At 37.1% G+C, this 19,953-nt stretch overlaps 1 protein-coding gene across 10 annotated transcripts in view; it reads right to left on the bottom strand.

Annotated features, from left to right (window-relative positions):
* Positions 1-28: 28 nt before the first annotated feature.
* The window catches only part of dip2ca (disco-interacting protein 2 homolog Ca), a 130,936-nt gene continuing 111,011 nt past the window's right edge, over positions 29-19,953 (bottom strand). For 4 of the 10 annotated variants that reach the window (XM_077244994.1, XM_077244999.1, XM_077244997.1 and 1 more), the window contains 18 exons: positions 18,943-19,057; positions 18,278-18,479; positions 18,058-18,167; positions 14,626-14,706; positions 13,891-14,014; positions 12,949-13,070; positions 12,749-12,860; positions 12,550-12,659; positions 11,723-11,853; positions 10,825-10,993; positions 9,328-9,498; positions 7,579-7,608; positions 5,199-5,260; positions 3,900-3,957; positions 3,737-3,811; positions 3,472-3,646; positions 3,257-3,380; positions 29-2,506 (listed from right to left, as the gene is read on the bottom strand). In XM_077244994.1, the coding sequence (XP_077101109.1) occupies positions 2,254-2,506; positions 3,257-3,380; positions 3,472-3,646; positions 3,737-3,811; positions 3,900-3,957; positions 5,199-5,260; positions 7,579-7,608; positions 9,328-9,498; positions 10,825-10,993; positions 11,723-11,853; positions 12,550-12,659; positions 12,749-12,860; positions 12,949-13,070; positions 13,891-14,014; positions 14,626-14,706; positions 18,058-18,167; positions 18,278-18,479; positions 18,943-19,057 (2,224 nt within the window). In that variant the 3' untranslated portion in view covers positions 29-2,253. The remainder of the gene's footprint in view (positions 2,507-3,256; positions 3,381-3,471; positions 3,647-3,736; positions 3,812-3,899; positions 3,958-5,198; positions 5,261-7,578; positions 7,609-9,327; positions 9,499-10,824; positions 10,994-11,722; positions 11,854-12,549; positions 12,660-12,748; positions 12,861-12,948; positions 13,071-13,890; positions 14,015-14,625; positions 14,707-18,057; positions 18,168-18,277; positions 18,480-18,942; positions 19,058-19,953) is intronic. The other 6 variants (XM_077244995.1, XM_077245002.1, XM_077244996.1 and 3 more) reach the window with 3 other exon arrangements.

Below are 19,953 nucleotides of genomic sequence, written 5' to 3'. Positions count from 1 at the left end.
TTATTTTTGCTCTTTGACAAATGACAAATTTACCAATCAAAGCACTTTATTGCACCATATTTTGTGAACGTAGGCCAAAGCAGGCTTCTATAAAAGTGTCATTTAATACTTTTAATCATGTGTACAAAACAGAATTTCAAACACACCTGCACCATACAAAATAAATTGTTTTTTGTCTTTTTTTTCTCTAACCAACAATATTTACATACACCATGCAGACTCTCTCACGTAAGTCCAGATTTCCAAAAAAAAAAAAGGGAAATAACTTCACAGGTTGAAAGTTATGTGTACATTTCTTTCTTTTTTAAAATGGGGAAACATTTCTGCTTGTATGGGAATGGCAACACTAAAGCTTCTTTAACAGGTTAAGACTTATTTCCTTCATTTTTTTTTAAAACAAATAGACGAGAAAAACAAAAACATTGCATCGTCACTCTATGAACAAGTGTAAACTCAGTTCCCATACACAGTATTGACGTCTATGACACCGATTCCAAAAATAAATAAACTAAAAGTTTGCATTAAAACTAAGACCTCTATGAAGCCAGAGTGCTGATATCTGATAACTGCTGATTGCTGTAGATCTCCACGAATTTCATCTGACGCCTGCCTGGTGAGGCAGGATCTGGCAAAGAAAAGAAGAAAATCCTGAATACTCAGTTTTGTCATGGCGATTTAACGGATTGCCAGCACTATGAAAAGGAGTTCAGAAAACACGTCTCTTCTAATGCCGCTGGTACAATGGTAAAATAACGTCATGGTTCACTTTTGTTTGCATTATTACAGCCAGTCGGTCAGGTTTCATGCTTTGCCCATATTGCAAGTGCCAACAATATGCCGGCATTGATTTAGCATGTATTTCCCACGTAAGCCGATTAAAAACAAGAGCTTAATCCATTTCACGTGAGCTGATTGGGGTTGAAAGTAAACTGCGAGTCATTAACGTAAATCTTTCATAGAAATACCAAAGTCCTTGTGACAGTCTGATTGATGCATTATAAATGAAAACACTTTGTTGATGTTTGAACGGTTAACAAAAACGCATGTGTAAAAAGCCTGTGTCAATAAATAATAATGAAATCACAAAGAAAAACGATACAAAACAAGTTAAAAAGTCGATCCAAGCAAATAAAAAACCACAGCGGAACAAATTGCGGTAAAGATTTGAGTCGTAAAGCAAATGTAAACAAAATTCCAGGCACATTTTTAGGGTTCGTTTTCTCTTAGTAAGGGTGTAGCGATTTAGTTTCAATTAGAAAAACCGAAGCGTTTGTTCACGCACATTTGACATCATCTTGAAAGTCCAATGAGTTCGTATTATTATTATTATTATTAAACGTGTGGGTAACGTTCGGTCAGTTGATTCTTTCTACAACAGACACCATGCAAGTGGGAAGTACTGCATTAGAAATGTTTCATTGGTGATTCGTAGATCTTATTTTATATATATATTTCTTTTTTTATATATATTTGTATGTATATTTATATTTTTACATAGACTTGATGTGATACTACTCACTCAAGATGATACAATGTTTTATATCAGCAATATTATTTAATGAGGAAAACATTTTCAAATGTCTTCGCTCACCAATTCTAAAAAGAGCAAAATAAATAAGAACTATTATCTGTACATAATTACACAATATCAACCGACTTTTGTGTTCACCTTCAGTTTTGTACAATGATATTAAACATGGAGGAATTGAAAAAGCAGGGGTTGTTTTTTCTTCTTTGCTTCCTGCTGCTCGAGAACATTTACAAAGGTTGAAAAACGAAACCGGCAAATTGCTGAAGGACGGCTGCGACGTGCGTACAAATGTAACTTTAAGTTGTCGTTTGACCTTTTTTTAAAACAAACAAACAGAAATGGCGTCCAGAGTGTCTGATATCATGTGTACTTTCAACAAGTTACTCCAAATCATCGGGAAACTTAAAATGCACATTTCGCCACAGTATGCAGATATTTAAAAATACCCTTCGCTCATAGAAGGGCGGGATAAAAATGAATGATGCCGCAACACCTCACGTGAAAAAGCGACACGCACACAAGCAGAAGCAGAGGCGATTCTTCTTCCCATCAGGAGACAGAATCCTTCCGCCAATCAGAGTTTCCGTTTGGCTTTGTCAACGCTTCTCAAAGTTTCTCCCAGTAACTGTTAATTCGCTGAAGATCGCCCAACCGGTCATCGGCAGTCGGCAAAACACACGCACGCAAACATACAGGCGACAGCATCCACGCCTACACTCATGCTACATGTTATATGCCACATAGATGGGGTCCAACTGGTCGGCCAGAAAGCCGTCTCGCAGGTGCATCCTCTGTTTCTCTCCGCGAGAGTTGATGGGAATGACGCCGATGTCCACCACGACCACCACGCCCACGATCAGGTAGTGCTCCTCCAGGACCGCGTTGGTCACTAAAGGAACCAGATCCAAAGCTTCCTGTTCCGAACCTTCCAGCTCCACGACCACAACCAACAGGTTGGTCCAGGGAAACACAGCACTGAAACAAACACAGATCAGTTCATTTAAAACAAGTTCTTTCTGACGGGCCGTTCACACTGACAGTGGGTTGCAATCAACAAAATGACAGGAAGTCATTAATATTTTTTGACAATTGGTGATTTGAGGAGACAAAATATATTCTTAACCTATCATAACATAAGCGATGTTTAAAATACAACTGCTGATTTGGATTTCAGATCAAGAAATCTATAATGAAATTAAAATAATCGACTGACAAAATGCCTTATGATGGCGACTGATTAGAACAAAAATGTATGGTAATTTTTTATTAAAAAAATATTACCTTTAAATGTAATCTTTACAAATTTTCCACTTTTCATACTGGAAATTACAATATTGTGAATATTCACTTGCATAATGTAAAATGACTGATTTTAAGTTTTATTTAGACAAATAGTTTAAATAGTATATCATACTTTATATATATAATACTTTATCAAAATAAACACAGATTGTACAATTTGATGAATACAATTTGAGTTTTATTTGAGTGTTTTAGTTTTCATTTATTTAGATAAAATAGTATACATTAAATGTCAAAATAAAAAAAATTAATTTGACAGATCTAGTTGTTTTTTTCCCCCCCATTTATTTGACATAATAGAAATAGTACACGCTTTAATGTCTAAATAAATAAATGGCCAAATATATCAGTGCATCCCTAAAAAACAAACAAACAAAAAATTCATAAATAAGGTACTTGGACTGGAAGTGTGAAAGGTCATACCATTCCATGATGCTCTTATGTGTGCGTATCACAGAGGTCTCTATGTCGATGGGATGATACCTCATTCCTCTCAACTCCATGGCTTCATCCAGAGCACCCACTACATACAGAGCGTCATGCCGTTCTGGAAACACAGAGGATGTTAGCGTCATTTTTAGACCTCAAATTAAACTAAAACCAGCCAAAAAATGAAATAAACAAAAGTGCATAATTACCTCCACTTGCATCTGTAAGTTCGGTCCTGCGGAGGAAGCCCAGGTAGCCGGTACGCGCCCACACCGTCTGTGTATCTCCGAAGCTCAAGTGAGAGTTGAAGTGATCGGACTGCAGGGCCTCGTCTCCATACACCGTGAAGTAACCGCTGCCATTATGGGAACAGTGAACCCAGATCTAGCGACATAAAACAGATCAGGAACACGTGACGTCGTTAAGAGCCACAGATGATTTCCACTTGACCGTTATCCTGCAGAATGAACTCACCTCCCCAAGATGGGAGTCTCCCAGTGGGCCCTTGGTTTCAGGATTGGCGATGATGATTCGAACTCCGGGTAAAATCTGGTAGAGGATGAAATTGAGATTCAGTAAAGAAATAATTGAGAAATATACAGCCAGTTGGACTCAAAGTGAAGTTGTTTGCCGGTACCTTTCCAGACTCCATGAGGGGGAGACTGTGTGGAGAGCCTCGCTCGACCAGCCGCACTCTGAGCAGAAACAAGCACACTGTTGCTTTCCTGGCAAACTATCAACTACCAGCTCATAAACAAGTGTACACATGGCTAATGTCATTTTCAATAACAGACACTGATGAGTAAATAAACACAAAATTATATTTCAGAGTGAGCAAGAGTAATATACATATGCATACAGTACAAACAAATGTGCACACATACAGCAACCACACAACAAACTTTTATTTTGCCAGAGTTAGAAAATTGTCATAATCAGCCATGTAGATTACTTGCTCGATACTTTGCCATTTTGAGGTTAACGACCAAAAACCAGACCAGATTCGTTGATTATTATTATTATTAGATCCCTCCCTGTGTTACGAGTGGGCGGCATGACCAAAATCTTCTATCATGCTAACTATATATATACACATTATTATTTTTTTATTCTGTCAGAATGGAAACTTACAGAGCCCCGCACATGACGCGCAGGGAAAAATAGTTATATTGAGGCCACAAAATTAAGAATTTATTCCCGCGACTTACTAATACATCAGCACGTTTTAGTCATTTGTTCCCACGTTGAACTAATTAGTTCCCTTGTGTTGATTAACTAATCATTACATAATTCAGTTATTTTATTCTATTTACACACATTTTTAACAGTAAGAAATAAAACAAATTATACCGTTATCATTAATTAAGGTTTGGGTTAAAAAAGATACACTGGCAAAGTAATAAAGTAAATATTCTCCAGATAATATTTTAAATACTTTAGTACAATGACAAAATAAAAGCCAATTATTTATTTTAATCCCTGGTATAAATCACTATATATATATATATATATATATATATATATATAAAACAAAAAAACTTAAATATAACAAATAAATGAACAAAGAAAGTATTATATATTGATTGAAATTGAACAAATACATTGTTTATACTTCAATAACCATGTGGTAATGCTGTACTTCCTCTTAATTTTGCTTGATGCACACAAACCATACCAAATATTTATAACAAATGTATGCAAATGTACACCTCCGTATAAAGAAAAAAGTACAGCTAGTTTATTATTATATGACAAATTATCTCATTATTCCAGCATTTTTCCAGACATAATTCACACTAATCTCTAAATATCACCAGCAGCATTAGCCAATATTAAACCTGTATTGTTTGACCATAAATCACAGCTCACTAGAGAAATTTCCATTATCAGTATTTTGCAGATTTGTCCACAAAGCTTTTTGTTATTCATTTCTCACCTGTCGTGTCGCAGAGCTCTCATGTCCACGTACACAGTAGTCGGGTCCGGTCCCGATGTCCCCTGAAACGCACACCATGAAGGAGTTAACCAGGAGATACACACTCATACAGTTCATACTATACAGAAAACTTTGAGTGATTTTTCTAGGGGAAGGGTTCAACTGGTCAATTTCCTCAGAGTTAACCCACTTCAGCAGTTAACTAGTTAGTAGCAGAGCCTAGAGATCACAGACTGAAAATGGTGGAAAAGATGAGGGGTTTGGGGGAAAAAAGGGCAAGACAAGCAGCAAACTGAGGAAGAAACAACCCAAAATTTAAACAATCACCCTGAAAGGCACATGGTTATAAATGATGCCTTGAACGGAGGCGTTTTGAGAGCAGAGCGAAAAATAGGAATCGTTTATGAAGCCGGGATGACAAATGTGTGGGTGTTTGTGAAGCACAGAAAAAGACGGCCACAGATGAAAGCTGACGAACCTTCAAAGATCTGAATGTCTGCTTGAGGTGAAAGCGCCCCAGTATTGCAGATCTTTTGCCAATGGGTGAACGGGAGAGCATTTACCAGCTGCTTTATAAACTTAGATCTGCCTTAAGGCTCTTTTAGATTCCCATCGGACCTATAATGCACCTTTCAAAACAAGCATAATACGATGCTTTGACCTACACAAGAGAAGTGCTGCAGATAGTGTCACACACGGCCAAATTTTGGGCTTTTTACCTTTATGTTATAGGGTACAAGAGAAGTGCTAAAAGGTCTATTTGATTCGATGTTCTACTAAACCGATAGATGGTACAAAAACTCATCGCAGCATTTTTCTAAACATCTGCGTTCATCATTATGCACTGAGAAATGTGGTAAACGTTTTAAATTTATGTAGCAAATCAGAATTGATAAAATGACCAAATATATCTGGAGACAAAGGTCTTGTTAATTATTTCCAGTTTTTTTCATAGTAATTAATAAAAATAAATTTAACAACTGACGAATATGTAAAAGCATGGTATTTAGGATAAAAACCGCAGCACAATAATTGACCCCATAAACAGCTGTATGACATGACATGGCATGTTCATTTCACCTCTAGATTACGTAATCTAATACTCAATTGTAATTTAAAAACACTTAAATGAATATCCATTTTTCATACTTTACATAAATGTGTAAATTCACTAGTAGCATTAAAAGAATTGAATTTAGTTTTTATTCTTTTACACAAAACAGATCGCATAATTGAGTATTTTTCACTACAGCAAAGCAAAACGGTTACATAACCTGATTTTTTTGTGTCATAAACCGCTTTCTGAATGTCATAAAATGCCTTTAACGATATATCATACAGCATAATGTACAGGATCACTCTCTCTTTATTCTTGTTCAGATTATGTTATGTCAGACAAACTGTCCTATATTAATTGGAGACATTCTGCAAGGTCAGCAGCAAACTGACTGTCTGAGAGCGTAACTATAGCATTTGAACTGCGCATAATGCGTCGCTCCTTTTTGATGCATTTGGGGATTGTCGACATGAGTTATGTGAAACGGCCTTTATGAAACAATACAAATGAGAAATGAACAGACAAAACACAAACAACTGCTGCCTTTGAGTGCAAGCTTCAAATGAACACTCATCATCTTGATCAAATGAACGCAATTATTTTTCATGACTGATCATTACTTGCAATGACTGTTCATTATGAGGCACTCGGATGCCCCAACTCAATCTAAATGAGAAAATATCTGCAATTGCAGTTCACAAACCTAACTGGGCCAGCAGAGGTCTCTCTGAGTCTGAAGCACAACAACTGGCTTTGTCGACAAGACACGGTCCTTAGAGACGCATTTCAGATCCCTGACTCACACAGAGCTGGAGTCTGTGATATTTCATGTGTAGGCACTCATGTTCCGAACAAAGCCCCTTGTGTTTGTGATGTCACGGTAAAACAATGTGGCGGACAAGGGAGGGGAAGCACAATTCCACCTAATGGCTGTGATTATAGAGCTCTACGCTACGGGAACACTACTAATGACTGCAGCTGCACAGAAACACACAACTCTTGACCCTGGTGTAACTCCAGGTGAACGGCAATCTCACTGGAGGAGGGTTGGATCTCGCCGCTCACCGGTAAGATCTAACTTAGGGTGTCTTTCTTGTTCAAAAGTCCAGGAAAGCAGCCCTTTAGGTCAGCCATTAGTCTGATAAATTAGTCACACTGATTCAGATGGATCCGGCCGTTCGCTTCCACTACATTAGCAAAAGCCACACACCGCAAGAATCAAGAGCCCAGCAGCCGAAGGGTAAGAAAAAAAAAAAAAAGCTCAGTCGGACCCCATTTCACACCCAGTGCCAGATCGAGCGGGGAGCGTTTGGACTTCCCTACCTGATCCGCAAGCTTCCCGAGCCTGTGAGGCTACAACAGCCAGTGAGCAGATGAGAGACAGGGAGAGAGTGAGGAAAGAGGAAAACGGGGTAAAGATTTGTGGATGTGACAAAGAAAAGGAATAATTGAAATAATATAAAAGGAGGATATAAAAACAATGTGGGGCAAAAGAACAAAAAACAGCATGCAAAGTGTCAAAATAATAATAAGAGAAGATTTTATTGGTTGTTTATTATTTTTCCCCACTTATTGACATTCGCTGACAGAAAAAAAATGGAAATGTATTATTTATATATTATTACTTATATTTAAATATAACAATCAATATCTAAAATTATGAAGTAGTAATAATATATACATATATTTAAAGATAGAAATATTCTTTATTAAACTTTAGATGTTTGTTATCAGCTGATGTCACAAAGGCTGTGTTATTATTATAATATATTATATAATATTAGATAATACAATTATTATACAATAATATGGGACGTTTTTGTGGTTCATTTTGACTTAATTTGAACTCAAGTCCTCTCAAAGTCTAATTTCTGTCCATCCCACAATCCAGATGAAGAAGAAATGTATGATAACTTAAGAGTATCTTATGATTTAATAAGACATTAGGCTCCTAAATGTACAATAATTAATCTTTCTAGTATGTAACCATAGAAACATCTATAGTATGAAAAAGATTTGTGCTGTTTTTTGCTTGGTACCAAAAAATATCCAAAAATGTTCATGAAAGCAGGTGGGTGGAAGTTAAAACAGCTCTTATTGCTAAATAAACTCCAGAGTTCACAGCGGAGTCTTACAATAAGAAGGTAAATAAATAAATGCATAAATGGGCATGAAATGCTGATTATCATTTATTTTATTATATTTTATACACTACTGTTTACAAGTTTGGGGTCAAGAAGGTTTTAAAAGAAGTCTCTTATGTTCATCAAGGCTGCATTTATTTGATCAGAAATACAGTAAAAACAGTAATATTGTGAAATATAATTACAATTTAAAATAACTGTTTTCTTATATTTTAAAATGTAATTTATTCCTGTGATGGAAAAGCTGAATTTTTAGCATCATTACTCCAGTTGATTTGCTGCTCTTTTTAGGATTATTTTATGAATAGAAAGTCCAAAAGAATAGCACTTATTTAAATATAAATATTTTGTAACATTTGATCAACATAATGTGTCATTGCTGAATAAAGTTTTTTTTTTTCTTTTTTCACCAAAAATCTTACCGACCCCAAACTTTTGAATGGCGGTGTATGTGTCTGGGACAATGGTTGATAATTTAGTTTAGCAGTCACTATACAAAAGTATTTGACCACAGAAAGCTGTGACTGACTAATCAGAATAAAGTATTCTAAAGAGCCGTATAATATCCCAACATCATACTTTCAATTGGCCACTCTACTCAGCAGCAGCTTCGGAAAACCCCATATCAGATGACTAGTACTATTTTTGACATTGCGTGCTATATGTTTACTTAAGTGGTGACCTGGTTCTACCTCTACAACATCATGACATCCTATAATGCTGTGTTACTCTCACTCAGAATGCAAACTAAAGGCACAGTAAAATCCTCTCAGCAAACTCTGAACACTAATCCCGGCTGCAGTCGGCTTGCTAAAACAACGCTGGGATTGGGATTACGGCAGAATCTCTGCCTCGTGTATTCTGGTCAGCAGCAGATTAACGGCTGGCGTGCTTTCAGTGGCCACGCGCGCAGTCAAGCACAACTAACCTGCAGGCAGATGGCCAGGTTTACTCTACATCCAAAGGAAGTGCTGACGGCCCGCGGGTGCAGGCCCAGGTCTTTAAAGAGTTTGGAGAAGGACTGGGTGAGGGCTATCCTGGGCCTCTCCTCAGCGACCACCACACATGTCCTCACACGAGACAGGTCAAGTCCACGGGACTGAAGAAAAAAAAAAAAAAAAGAGAGAGAGAGAGAGAGAGCGCGAGAGAGAGAGAGAGAGAGAGAGAGAGAGAGAGAGAGAGAGAGAGAGAGAGAGAGAGAGAGATCTTTACATTTTGTAGCTAAAACAACAAGAACATTTATCATAAAAAAAAAACGATTAAAATAAATTTTTTGCACAACATTTAACTTCTGTAATGTGACATTTCCTAGTATTTTTTTCCCCAGAAGTAAATAAAGTAGTACAGGATTAGATTGTGGATGTTCTGCTAATTATTTTTGTTGATTTTACCCTAAAGGACATCAACTTATTATATTATAACATATTTAACAAATGTAAAATATATAATAAATAATATATAAATGTTTATAGATTTTAAATATATACTATTTTAAAGTTAATTATTTATATTTAAATTTAATATTGATTCTTTCCTAATAGCTTATGTCACAAAGGCTGTCTTATTATTATAATAGATGATATAATATTACTTTAATCCTACAAAAAACTAAATATATTTTGACCAAACATAATATTCAGAGGGAAATGACGCACACGATCGATTGTACATATTAGGACTTGATTGATATTATTTTTTCAAGCCCACACTGCGCTGTTGACATCAGCTCATAAAATTATTATTTATATATTACTTATTTTGTATTTTATATAACAATGTGTTATTATACTTATTATACTCAGTTGATGTCAAGGATGTGTCATTATATTAATTCATTACACAATATTCATAATCATAACTATAATCAACCAATATAATATAATATAATGATTAACATGCTTTAAATGGAAAAAGCATATTTTTAAGAAAGAACATAAAAAGTAAATGTGGTCATCTAATGTTTTTCTTTAATCTTTATTTAAAGAATAACTGAAGATGGCAGGAAGACAAGTCTGGGTATGAGAAAACATTTTCCCAGTTCTACCTCATTATACCAAAAAATGTATTTAGGCCGGGACTCATTTTTCCTCCTCATTGATTGTCGTGATGTTAGTAAACTGTACTCCGGTCCAGACTGCGGTTAGTAACTATGGCAATCTCAATGACTAAATCAGAGTAAATAAAACAAGATTTTACAAGACAGGCTCGCCAGGAGGCACGGGCGGCCTTTCCTTCTCTAACTCAGAACAGACGTTAATTACACAGTTACACCTCCTGAACACAGAACACTCACACACGCACGACCACCAACAATCGCCTTCTGTCACCACAGCAAATATAACATGAAATCTAACGAAAAATGCTTTAGAGCTTCCTCAAGAAGAAAAGGAAGCAAAAGATTGACACTTTAGAGAGAATCAGGTACCTTGAGGGATTCTGTCTGCAGGCCCAAGCCCTTGGTGCAAAGCTCCATGACGGAGTATGAACAGAACGTGTCTCTGACCCGGAACTGACTGACAGCCAGCAGCCACAGAGCGGGGTTCACCTCCAGCTCGGACGGGGGAATCAAGATGGACTGATGCCCTGAATACACACTTCACCCAGCAGGAAGAGACATAGGAAAACGCAACGTTACCACCACACAACACAACACAAGAGCAGAGGAACCTGCTCGCCCTGACAAATAAGACACATCGGGAAAACAACACATCAGTCAAGCGAGACAGGAGCTGAGTACACACTTTACGCTAGAAAAGACACAGCACAGCATAAAAACCACACACACTTGTGTGAACGCAGCACAAAACGAAGATTTTTCAAGACAGCAGTCAACTGAGAAACTGGTTCAGTACTTGTGTGGCTCGTCAGTTTGCAGAGTGTTAAAAAATACTCTATTGGTGAATTCTACATGGATGATTGAATTGTTAGATATTCAAAAAATTTAAAGAATTGGAAATTGGATATAACTTTACACAGACAAGATTATTAAGTTTTTAAAACCATTTTTACACAAGTCTTGTAAATGAGTTCAAAAGAATTTAAAAAATCATTGGCAATTAAAATTCGATAAAACTAAAATATATAAATATATAATGAAGAAATAATAATAAAATTCACCTATATACTTTCATTCAAACTGTTTTTACAAACTGAGGCATATGGAAATTATTTTCTGCGTAGAGTGAATATTGAAACCTGACCATTCCTTTAAAATCAACAATATTGCAGACACAGTGTGCATGAGTTCATAAAGATGCATTGTTTCAAGTATGAATCTTGTTTTTCAAATTGTAAATTCAGGTATGAACGTGGTGGTCTCTCACCTGCAGAGGCACCAGAGGACAAATCCGAGGCCACAGTATGGATCCAGGCAGATGGCCACCTCACGAGAGGGATACAACTCACACTGGAGCTTTATAGAGCGGCAAAAGGCACTGGTGGCTGTGTGGGACATCTGAGATGATGTATAAAAAGATTTCATTATATTTTTGTACTTTATTTTGTGCTTTATTTTATTCATATGGCCAATTCACACCACACAGACAAACAAGTTGGCAGTTGGATGTAGAATTTTATGAAAAATAACTTTCATGTTCACACTGCCCTAACAGACACCATCAAACACTGATTGAACATGTTCAGTCGGGTGAAAACAAACCCTGTCCAATGTCAACAGACGTCGACAGAGGCAACACACTGATCAGGCAAAACCCAACAAACGTGTTTGTCTGTGTGGAATGAATTGGCCTATAATTGGCCTGAGACCATGAGGAGTTATTTTTTGAGAAATGCAACTGGGCTGCCATGTTTGAAGTGGAAATGCTATCAAATATAAAAGTGTAGGACTGTATAGGATTCCCAGGGGCCTGAAAAAAATCAGTTCTTGGTCAAAGGACTGAAGAACTACACAATACTGGGTGGTCGCCGCAAGCAAACATGGCTCCTATGACAAAAGAGCAGCGGTCTGTTCAAAACCTGGTTTTCATCTCTTAACAATAAAACAGAAAGTTCCTCTAAGCACATGACACCTGATCTCACCTATTGTAAACTGAGAGGGTTTTCAAATGTTTTCTTTCCGGGTTTTTTTGTATTGCAGAAGTAAAGAGCAGGGTGTTCTCATTTCACACAAAACAAGAGGATAAATACTGACCTTTACTCCTGCAAGCATCCCTGTAGTAGAGACGCTGAAGTCCAAGTAAGCCAGCGTGTCTGGATTGGAGGGTTTGTAGAGTTGAGGGGGCTTCTTCTTTGGCAGATCATCTTACAACAAACATGTTAGATATTAAATGAATGTTCATTTAGACTTTACATTTTTTGAAGAAGCCATCTGACCTTTGACCCACTCTCACCTGTGTCCAGAACAGGAGGCCACGACCTGACGTCCACTGCAGCAGACGCCTCCTTCGACTTCAGGAGCTTGGATATGATCTGTGAGGTCATCACACATGCTGATCGGCTCACCTGAACACAAATTCATATATTAGCGTTATTTGTTTTTTCTTTCACAATTAATACACTACATATGGAAGGATCTCAGGTCAACACTCACCTCCACAATCATTTTCACAGTGGGCAGGGTGGTGGCGATGTTCTGGGGATGTGGGGGTCTCACTGTAATTGGTACACAGCCGGCATACAAGCATCCGTAAAAGGCAGCAATCAGATCTATACCTGTAAATTATAAACACATATTCATATGTGGTATGTGTGTAGATTTTTTATCCAAGAAAAGAGGTCTCAAACTATCAGACAAGATAGTTTCATATGGCCACTCAAATATCAAGCATAATAGAGGACCTATTATGCCCTTTTACAAAGTCTTGATTTTGTTTTTGGGTCTACTAGAATAGGTATTCATGCTTGAATGTTCAAATAACACATTCTTTTTCACATATTTTACATTTTTGCAGCATCTCTCCTCCCAGTCTGTCAGCAACACTCTGTTTAGTTCCTGTCTCTATTAAGACCTTCCTTTCAAAAAGCGTAATGTGCTCTGATTGGTCAGTTGAATCAGCGTGTTCTGATTGGTCAACCACTTTGTGCATGTTTGAAATTATCATGGCCCTTGCCATAACATGAGTTTTAACACAGTACAATAGCAACTCAACCATGCCTCTCCCTATTTATTTTGCGTATTCCAAATATTGTGACGTGTATGTTCCCAGGAGAAAACTCAAGACTACAATCGTGCGCATTGATATAGAGATCAACTCCCTTAGGAGTGGACTTTGTGCTTTGTAACTTTGAAATACACATTAAAGAAAGTTGAAAATGTAAAAAAGCACAATACACCTTCTACATTTTGACCACTATATCAAAGCCAGACTGTAATGTTTCTGGTGTCCCACCTCGGACATTGCCAAGGAATATAATCTTAGTCATATTTACTGCGATAATTTGAAACCCCTAGTTTAGAGTATGATAATAATGTGAATATAGTGGGACTGATCACAGATTCAGAGATGTAGATTTGTAACTGATGGTGTCGTACCAGGTGGGTACACCAGCGCAACGTGATCACCGTCCTGCAGGTGGCCTCGCTCCATCAACATGGTTGCTATCTTCTCCGCCCGCTTATGCAACTGAAGACACGTCAGTGAGCTCAGGACTGTTCCCTGCATTCACACACATACACAAACATGTCAACGATACAGTTTCCACAGTTCTCAACTCAGGATGAGTTATCACAACTTTTCTATGGAGGGCATGTGGTGTTCAAAATAGCCTGCGATGACAAATGGTTGCAGTTTTAGTTTATTAAAAAAAACGTATCCCTTGCAAACCAGGCCAAAATCATTTATGATGCCAATTCCTACTCCCTAGAGGGGGGAAATGGTGCAGAAACTGAGATATTTCTTTGTACACCTCATTAACAGAAAAATGTAGAACCAGAATGGTGTTATTTAATAAAAGTGGTTTTCTTTAATAAAAAATCAACAAAATGCAAAAAAATCAAATACTTTTTTAAAAGGAAAAATGCACTATATATATAGTTCATTTTATATATATATATATATATATATATATATATATATATACATAGTTATAAAGTATTTATTTGATTGGTTTTTGCAATTTGTTTATTTTTTATTAAAGAAATAATAAGAACCTTCGGTCAGCATAAGAGACTTCTTTCAAAAACATAAACCAAAATTGTATTGACCCCAAACTTTTGAATGGTAGAGTGTGTACAGTATCTATATATCTTACTCATAACATGTCATACCCTTGAGCTGAGGAGGGTGAAGAGCACATGATCCGGGGTGGTCTGGGCTCTCCACTGCAACACCTCAGACAGGAAGAGGAACTATGGATGGAAAAAGGAAGCCTGTGATGATTATTACAAAATCCAAGATATTTAAGTATTTAAGGGAGATTGCATGATATTCCCAAAATCTGATTATCATTAAATCAGAAAATATTAATACACAAAGTAGTACAAAGTAAAACAAACAGGTGGGTGTTAACAAGTCTATTTAACCTGATTCAATCTATTGTTATGCCAAATGCAATATTATAAAAGAGACAAGACATTTGACTGTAACTGTTAAAACAAAGAAGGCTTTGTTTGCAATTAGCAAGACCTGTTAAAGTCATTAGTAAGCGGTGCTGGTGTAATCTTAAGGTTGCAAGTGAATGCAGTCATGTGTTACCTCATCTCCCAGAGTTATTCTGATCTGATCGCATTCCTCCTCTTAAAAGCATGAAATAAAACTATTTCCATTCACTCAGCGGGCCTGATTTTCATAGGTATGAATGGATGGAAGCAATGAAAAAAAAAGAACCGGCAAACAAACTTTGCGGTGTATAATTGGAAAATAGTCATGCATGGCTGTGACTCCTTGAGCGGCGCAGATGGCGGAGGTAACATTTGTTGGTGTCAGACAGAGCATACCCATGCAGGGCTGGAAGAGTGTGAAGGAATGAGCGAAAGTGAGAGCATGAGGAAGGCATGCAAGAGACAGCAGCCAACAACTGTTGCAGCACTGTGTATGTGTGTGCATATTTAAGCCTGTGCACATGTTTGTTTGAATGTGTGTGAGCATATGTGGTTCGTGTGTGAGGCCGACAGCTGTACTGCGGTGTATGTGTGTGTTAAGGTTACAGTGTTGTGCACAGCAGACAGGCAGACGGAATAATGGTTGCCATCTTTCAGCCTGAGAGGGCAGTGTAATGGATTGTATTCACGTTGAGGTGGTTGACTGACAGCACAGCAAAACCAAAGACATCAACTCAACACTAACAGCCCAAAAAACAACCAAACCAGCCCTCCCAAACCGAGCCCAGCGTGCAATACTTATTCTAATAGAGTCCTCTGTTTTCCACAAAACGGCCTTTTTAAAATCCTTACTTTCAAAAAAAGAGAGAATGTTTTAGAAGCATAAAACTTTCAAGTTCTGGTTTGGTGACAATGTTTTAACAGTTTCTCAGAATGCTGTCTGTAGGGTTTGAAACGACTCTGGCTGAGAGGAAGAGGTCTGACAAGCCGTCAGGGGTCAGTTCCTCTACCACAAATACAGTTGGGACAATTACTGCATGCCACTGTCCAAAATGAATGCTCGGCGAGCGCCAAATGTGTGTAATAAGTTGGCCAGTAACTTTATAAGAGGCTGCAACTTGTTTAAGTCAAATTGTAAGATTGATCATCTGTCTCCTGCTGGTGTAAGTGACACAAGTGATTCAAATCCACACCAGCTATTAAATACAAAACATCTGTTACGAATCACCCACAGTCAAAAAAGTTGGAAAATTTACCATCAGAGGTTTAATTAAAAGTGCTAAAGTTATCCATGTGGTGATACGTGTGGAATATTCCAAACAGTAAGCCACCAAAATGAAGGGAAGAAAATAACACAGCGAAGAAAATCCCAATCGGTCTTCAAGTTTGTAACAGATGCAGGAGAATGAATCATCTCATATATTTCATGCTGAGAAAATGACCAGAGGAAAAAAATAAACAGTTTGTAAAAAAAAAAAGAAAAGAATTTTACTCTCTCTTTTTTCTTTTACATGCATTTTTATTTAAAAGACAAAAAATACGCAAGTGCTGTTTGCATTTTATTCTTTATTTTTATTACTATTTTTTATTACTTTCATTATAATAAAGTAATTTATTTGTATTACTTTTTATTACATATACATATATATATATATGTGTATATATATGTATGTGTGTGTACAGTATATATATACACATACACATATATATATGTATATACACACACACAAACACATATATATATAAAAATAATACAAATATTTTGAAAAAAGAAAACGTAACAAAAGAAAATTTGTAATATATAAAAAATATGTTTTTTATTCATTATTTATTCATACACATTTTAAATCAGTAAAACTACAAAGATATACATGACACACACACAGACACACACACACACACACACACATATATATATATATATATATATATATATATTAGGGCTGTCAGTTAAACACGTTATTAACGGCGTTAACGCAAAACCATTTTAACGCGATTAATTTTTTTATCGCGAGATTAACGGTCTTTTTGGTCTAGCAAACTTTGTAGTTTTTTTCACATGCTTTTGCAACAGGATGCGGCATGCGCGGCGCTGCGCTATGAAACCCATTCATTTCAAGGGCTTGCGCCGTGCGAGGACGTTTTGTTGCTTCGTCGACCAAAGCGCAAGTGGATCTAGCTAGACCGGAAACAAAACAACAGGCACGCGCACACACACTTGTTTGGGCTTGCGAGCCGGCCAAATAGGTTAAAGTTACATTTTGAGTGGATGGCGAGCGCGAGACGCCGAAATGGATGCCAATAAGATTCTGAATGGAAAGTTTACTTTTAAAAAGTTGCCAAATGGTTCCATTGACTAGACCAAAGTGATCTGTGTGTTTTGTCGTTATGAACTGAGCTATCATCATCGCAGCACGTCCAGTCTGAAATACCACTTGATGATGGCCAAGCACACACACACACCTGATGCGAATTCTCCGCCCCCTCGTCAATATCAGTACCTCGTCAGTATTTCTTTCACCCTTTTATTGATGGACAGTGTTACATTGTGTTACAAAGAAATGATTTGCTCCATGTGAGAATGTTAGTGTGAAATTGAACACAGTATTGCCTATGTTGTTTTCAATAAAAAAAAATTTGCACAAAGCAAGCAATCCACTTTTTTCATGTTGATAAGAGCATTAAAATGAGAAAAAATAATTAACAAAAAGAAATCAAGAGACATTTAGAATAGATAGAAATGTGCGATTAATCGCGAGTTAACTATGACATTAATGCGATTAATCGCGATTAAATATTTTAATCGTTTGACAGCACTAATATATATATATATATATGTATGTAAGAATTGGAACTACATATTTAATAAAAAAATAAATTTGAATGAATATACAAAATATAGTTTTTTAACTGGTAAATATTCTAATACGCATTTTTTACTCAGATGCTACATCTCCTGTAAAAGCAATAATAAAGCACCCTGAGGCAGTTTAATGTATTGCAACGCTGGCATTAAAGACAAATATATGCCAATTTCTGTGCATATTCTTGGCTGGATGGGACTGGATGGTTTGCTGGAGGTGAGGAATGAATGAGAGGGGAGGGAAAATGAATGAAGTGAGAGATGAAAATCGAGGCCCCATGGTACCACACACACACCTTTCTTGCCTGATCATTGTCTTCGATCTGGCCCAGATCTCTGCCACTGGCCTGAGCAATCCTCTTCCCTGAGACCAGGTTTCCCACCATCACAGAGGCGGGTCCAATCTCTACAGGACCGAGCAGAGGAAGCACATCACAAACAAGCAGACGACAACACACACACAATTTCTGGCACTTCTAATCTCATATGACATCTGAGGTGACCTTGCAGACAGACCTGGCTGTTTCTGTCTGGGTTTTGGCAGGTTAGTGACGCAGGTGTGAGGGCACATTAGGACGTTACAGGGATGCAGGGAGCCTTCCAAAAACAGCTGCTTGGTCTCCGACAGGTGGATCCCTCCCAGCGGAGTCTTGGGAAGGGTGTTAGCGGGCACCAAAGCCAAACAAAACACCCCCACGTTGTGGATGCTGTCTATCGCCTGCAGAAAGAAACGCATTCGACTGTCAGGTGAGGTTTAAAAATAGACTTCGTAAGAAGCCGAGAAGAGGCTACCAGCTGAGATCTGATGCAGCCGCTGACCTTTACCGATGCCTTGGGGAGAACCAAATTACCAAACAGGAATTCAAGAAGTGGAAGGAAAAAATACCATATTTGCAAGATTAATGACCTACAACAAAAGAGTGGAATGGAACCGTCTGGGTGGGTGGAAGTGAAGGCCAACCTCCGTGCCTGAATGCATCTTGTTATTTTTACATGCCAGTAAGGACTCGTAAAGTGCTGACAGAAAGTACACAAGTCAGCAATAGCGTGATCTCTAATTCAGTTTGGATGGTGACTGGGGTTACACAGCGATTAAGGTGACTCCCGCCAGACTGGACGGGAATAGCAAGTCGCCGCTGCCCGAATCGATCGGCAAGGGTGTATATAATAAGGACAAATACCTGCAGTACACGGCTCATCCACTGGAAGCTGTCCTCTTCTGTGGAGTCCGGCCTCTGCTCGGCTACGACCACAATTCTCTCGTCATGCAGGACCGTCACAGAAAATACCGCTATCCTGAAGATGGAGATACAGACAGGAGATATCAGACCGACCCCTAAAACATCTCGAACCAGGTAATAGTGGCCAGAATCGAATTTAATTGAACATTATTAAAATTAATATTTAAAAAACAAAATTAATAAATTATTATAACATTAATATTTAATTCTTATTATAACAATTAAAAAAAAATGTAATTGTTAATAATTATAATGAATAATAATCATTATAATTCACAATAATGAATTAGAATGAATAAAAATCACAAAACATAGCTTAAGTGATAAACAACAGAATTTAATTAAAACATTTTTTACAAAAATGTAAAGTGTTGCAAAGGTATTTAAGGGCACCTGTGAGTAATTTTTTTCATTGCATTTGAATTAAATTTTATTTTATGTTTTTACTTTAATTTTATTTTAGGTCAATTTGGTGTTTTGCCTTTTTTTTATACGTCAATTTAGTTTTTATTAAGATTTAGTTTATCTAGTTTTAGTTACACTACGTATATTCATAATGCTTGAATCTGATTGGTTGAGGAACGTTCTAAGTTGTGCAATTATTTTCAGGGAAACGCATGGCTAAAGCAATTCCAGGCAGGTCTTGACCACATTACAGTTCCACTTTGCAAAATTATTTCAGTTATTTCAAAGGTCCTTTAAGCCTACAACAGCAAAAGAACCAAAACCCACGACGACACTGACCAAACAAATAAATATAGTGAATAATAGGATAAAACCAACAAAATATTGCCATGTTTTTGTCAAAAACAATGTATGTGACGTAATGAAAATGTAGTTTTATGGCTTGACCCGTTAAATTATATTATTACTATAACAAGTATGATTTATCACACTGCATAAAGCTTTAAGAAAACGGATGAACAAAACCTGAAGTAATTTCACAGAGGC

This window comes from Siphateles boraxobius, unplaced genomic scaffold, assembly GCF_051911475.1.
Source record: "Siphateles boraxobius isolate OS27281-9 unplaced genomic scaffold, OSU_SipBor_1 26, whole genome shotgun sequence".
Lineage (NCBI taxonomy): Eukaryota > Metazoa > Chordata > Actinopteri > Cypriniformes > Leuciscidae > Siphateles > Siphateles boraxobius.
The sequence above is the reverse complement of the archived record's forward strand: the minus strand, read 5'-3'. Positions and strand labels throughout refer to the sequence as shown.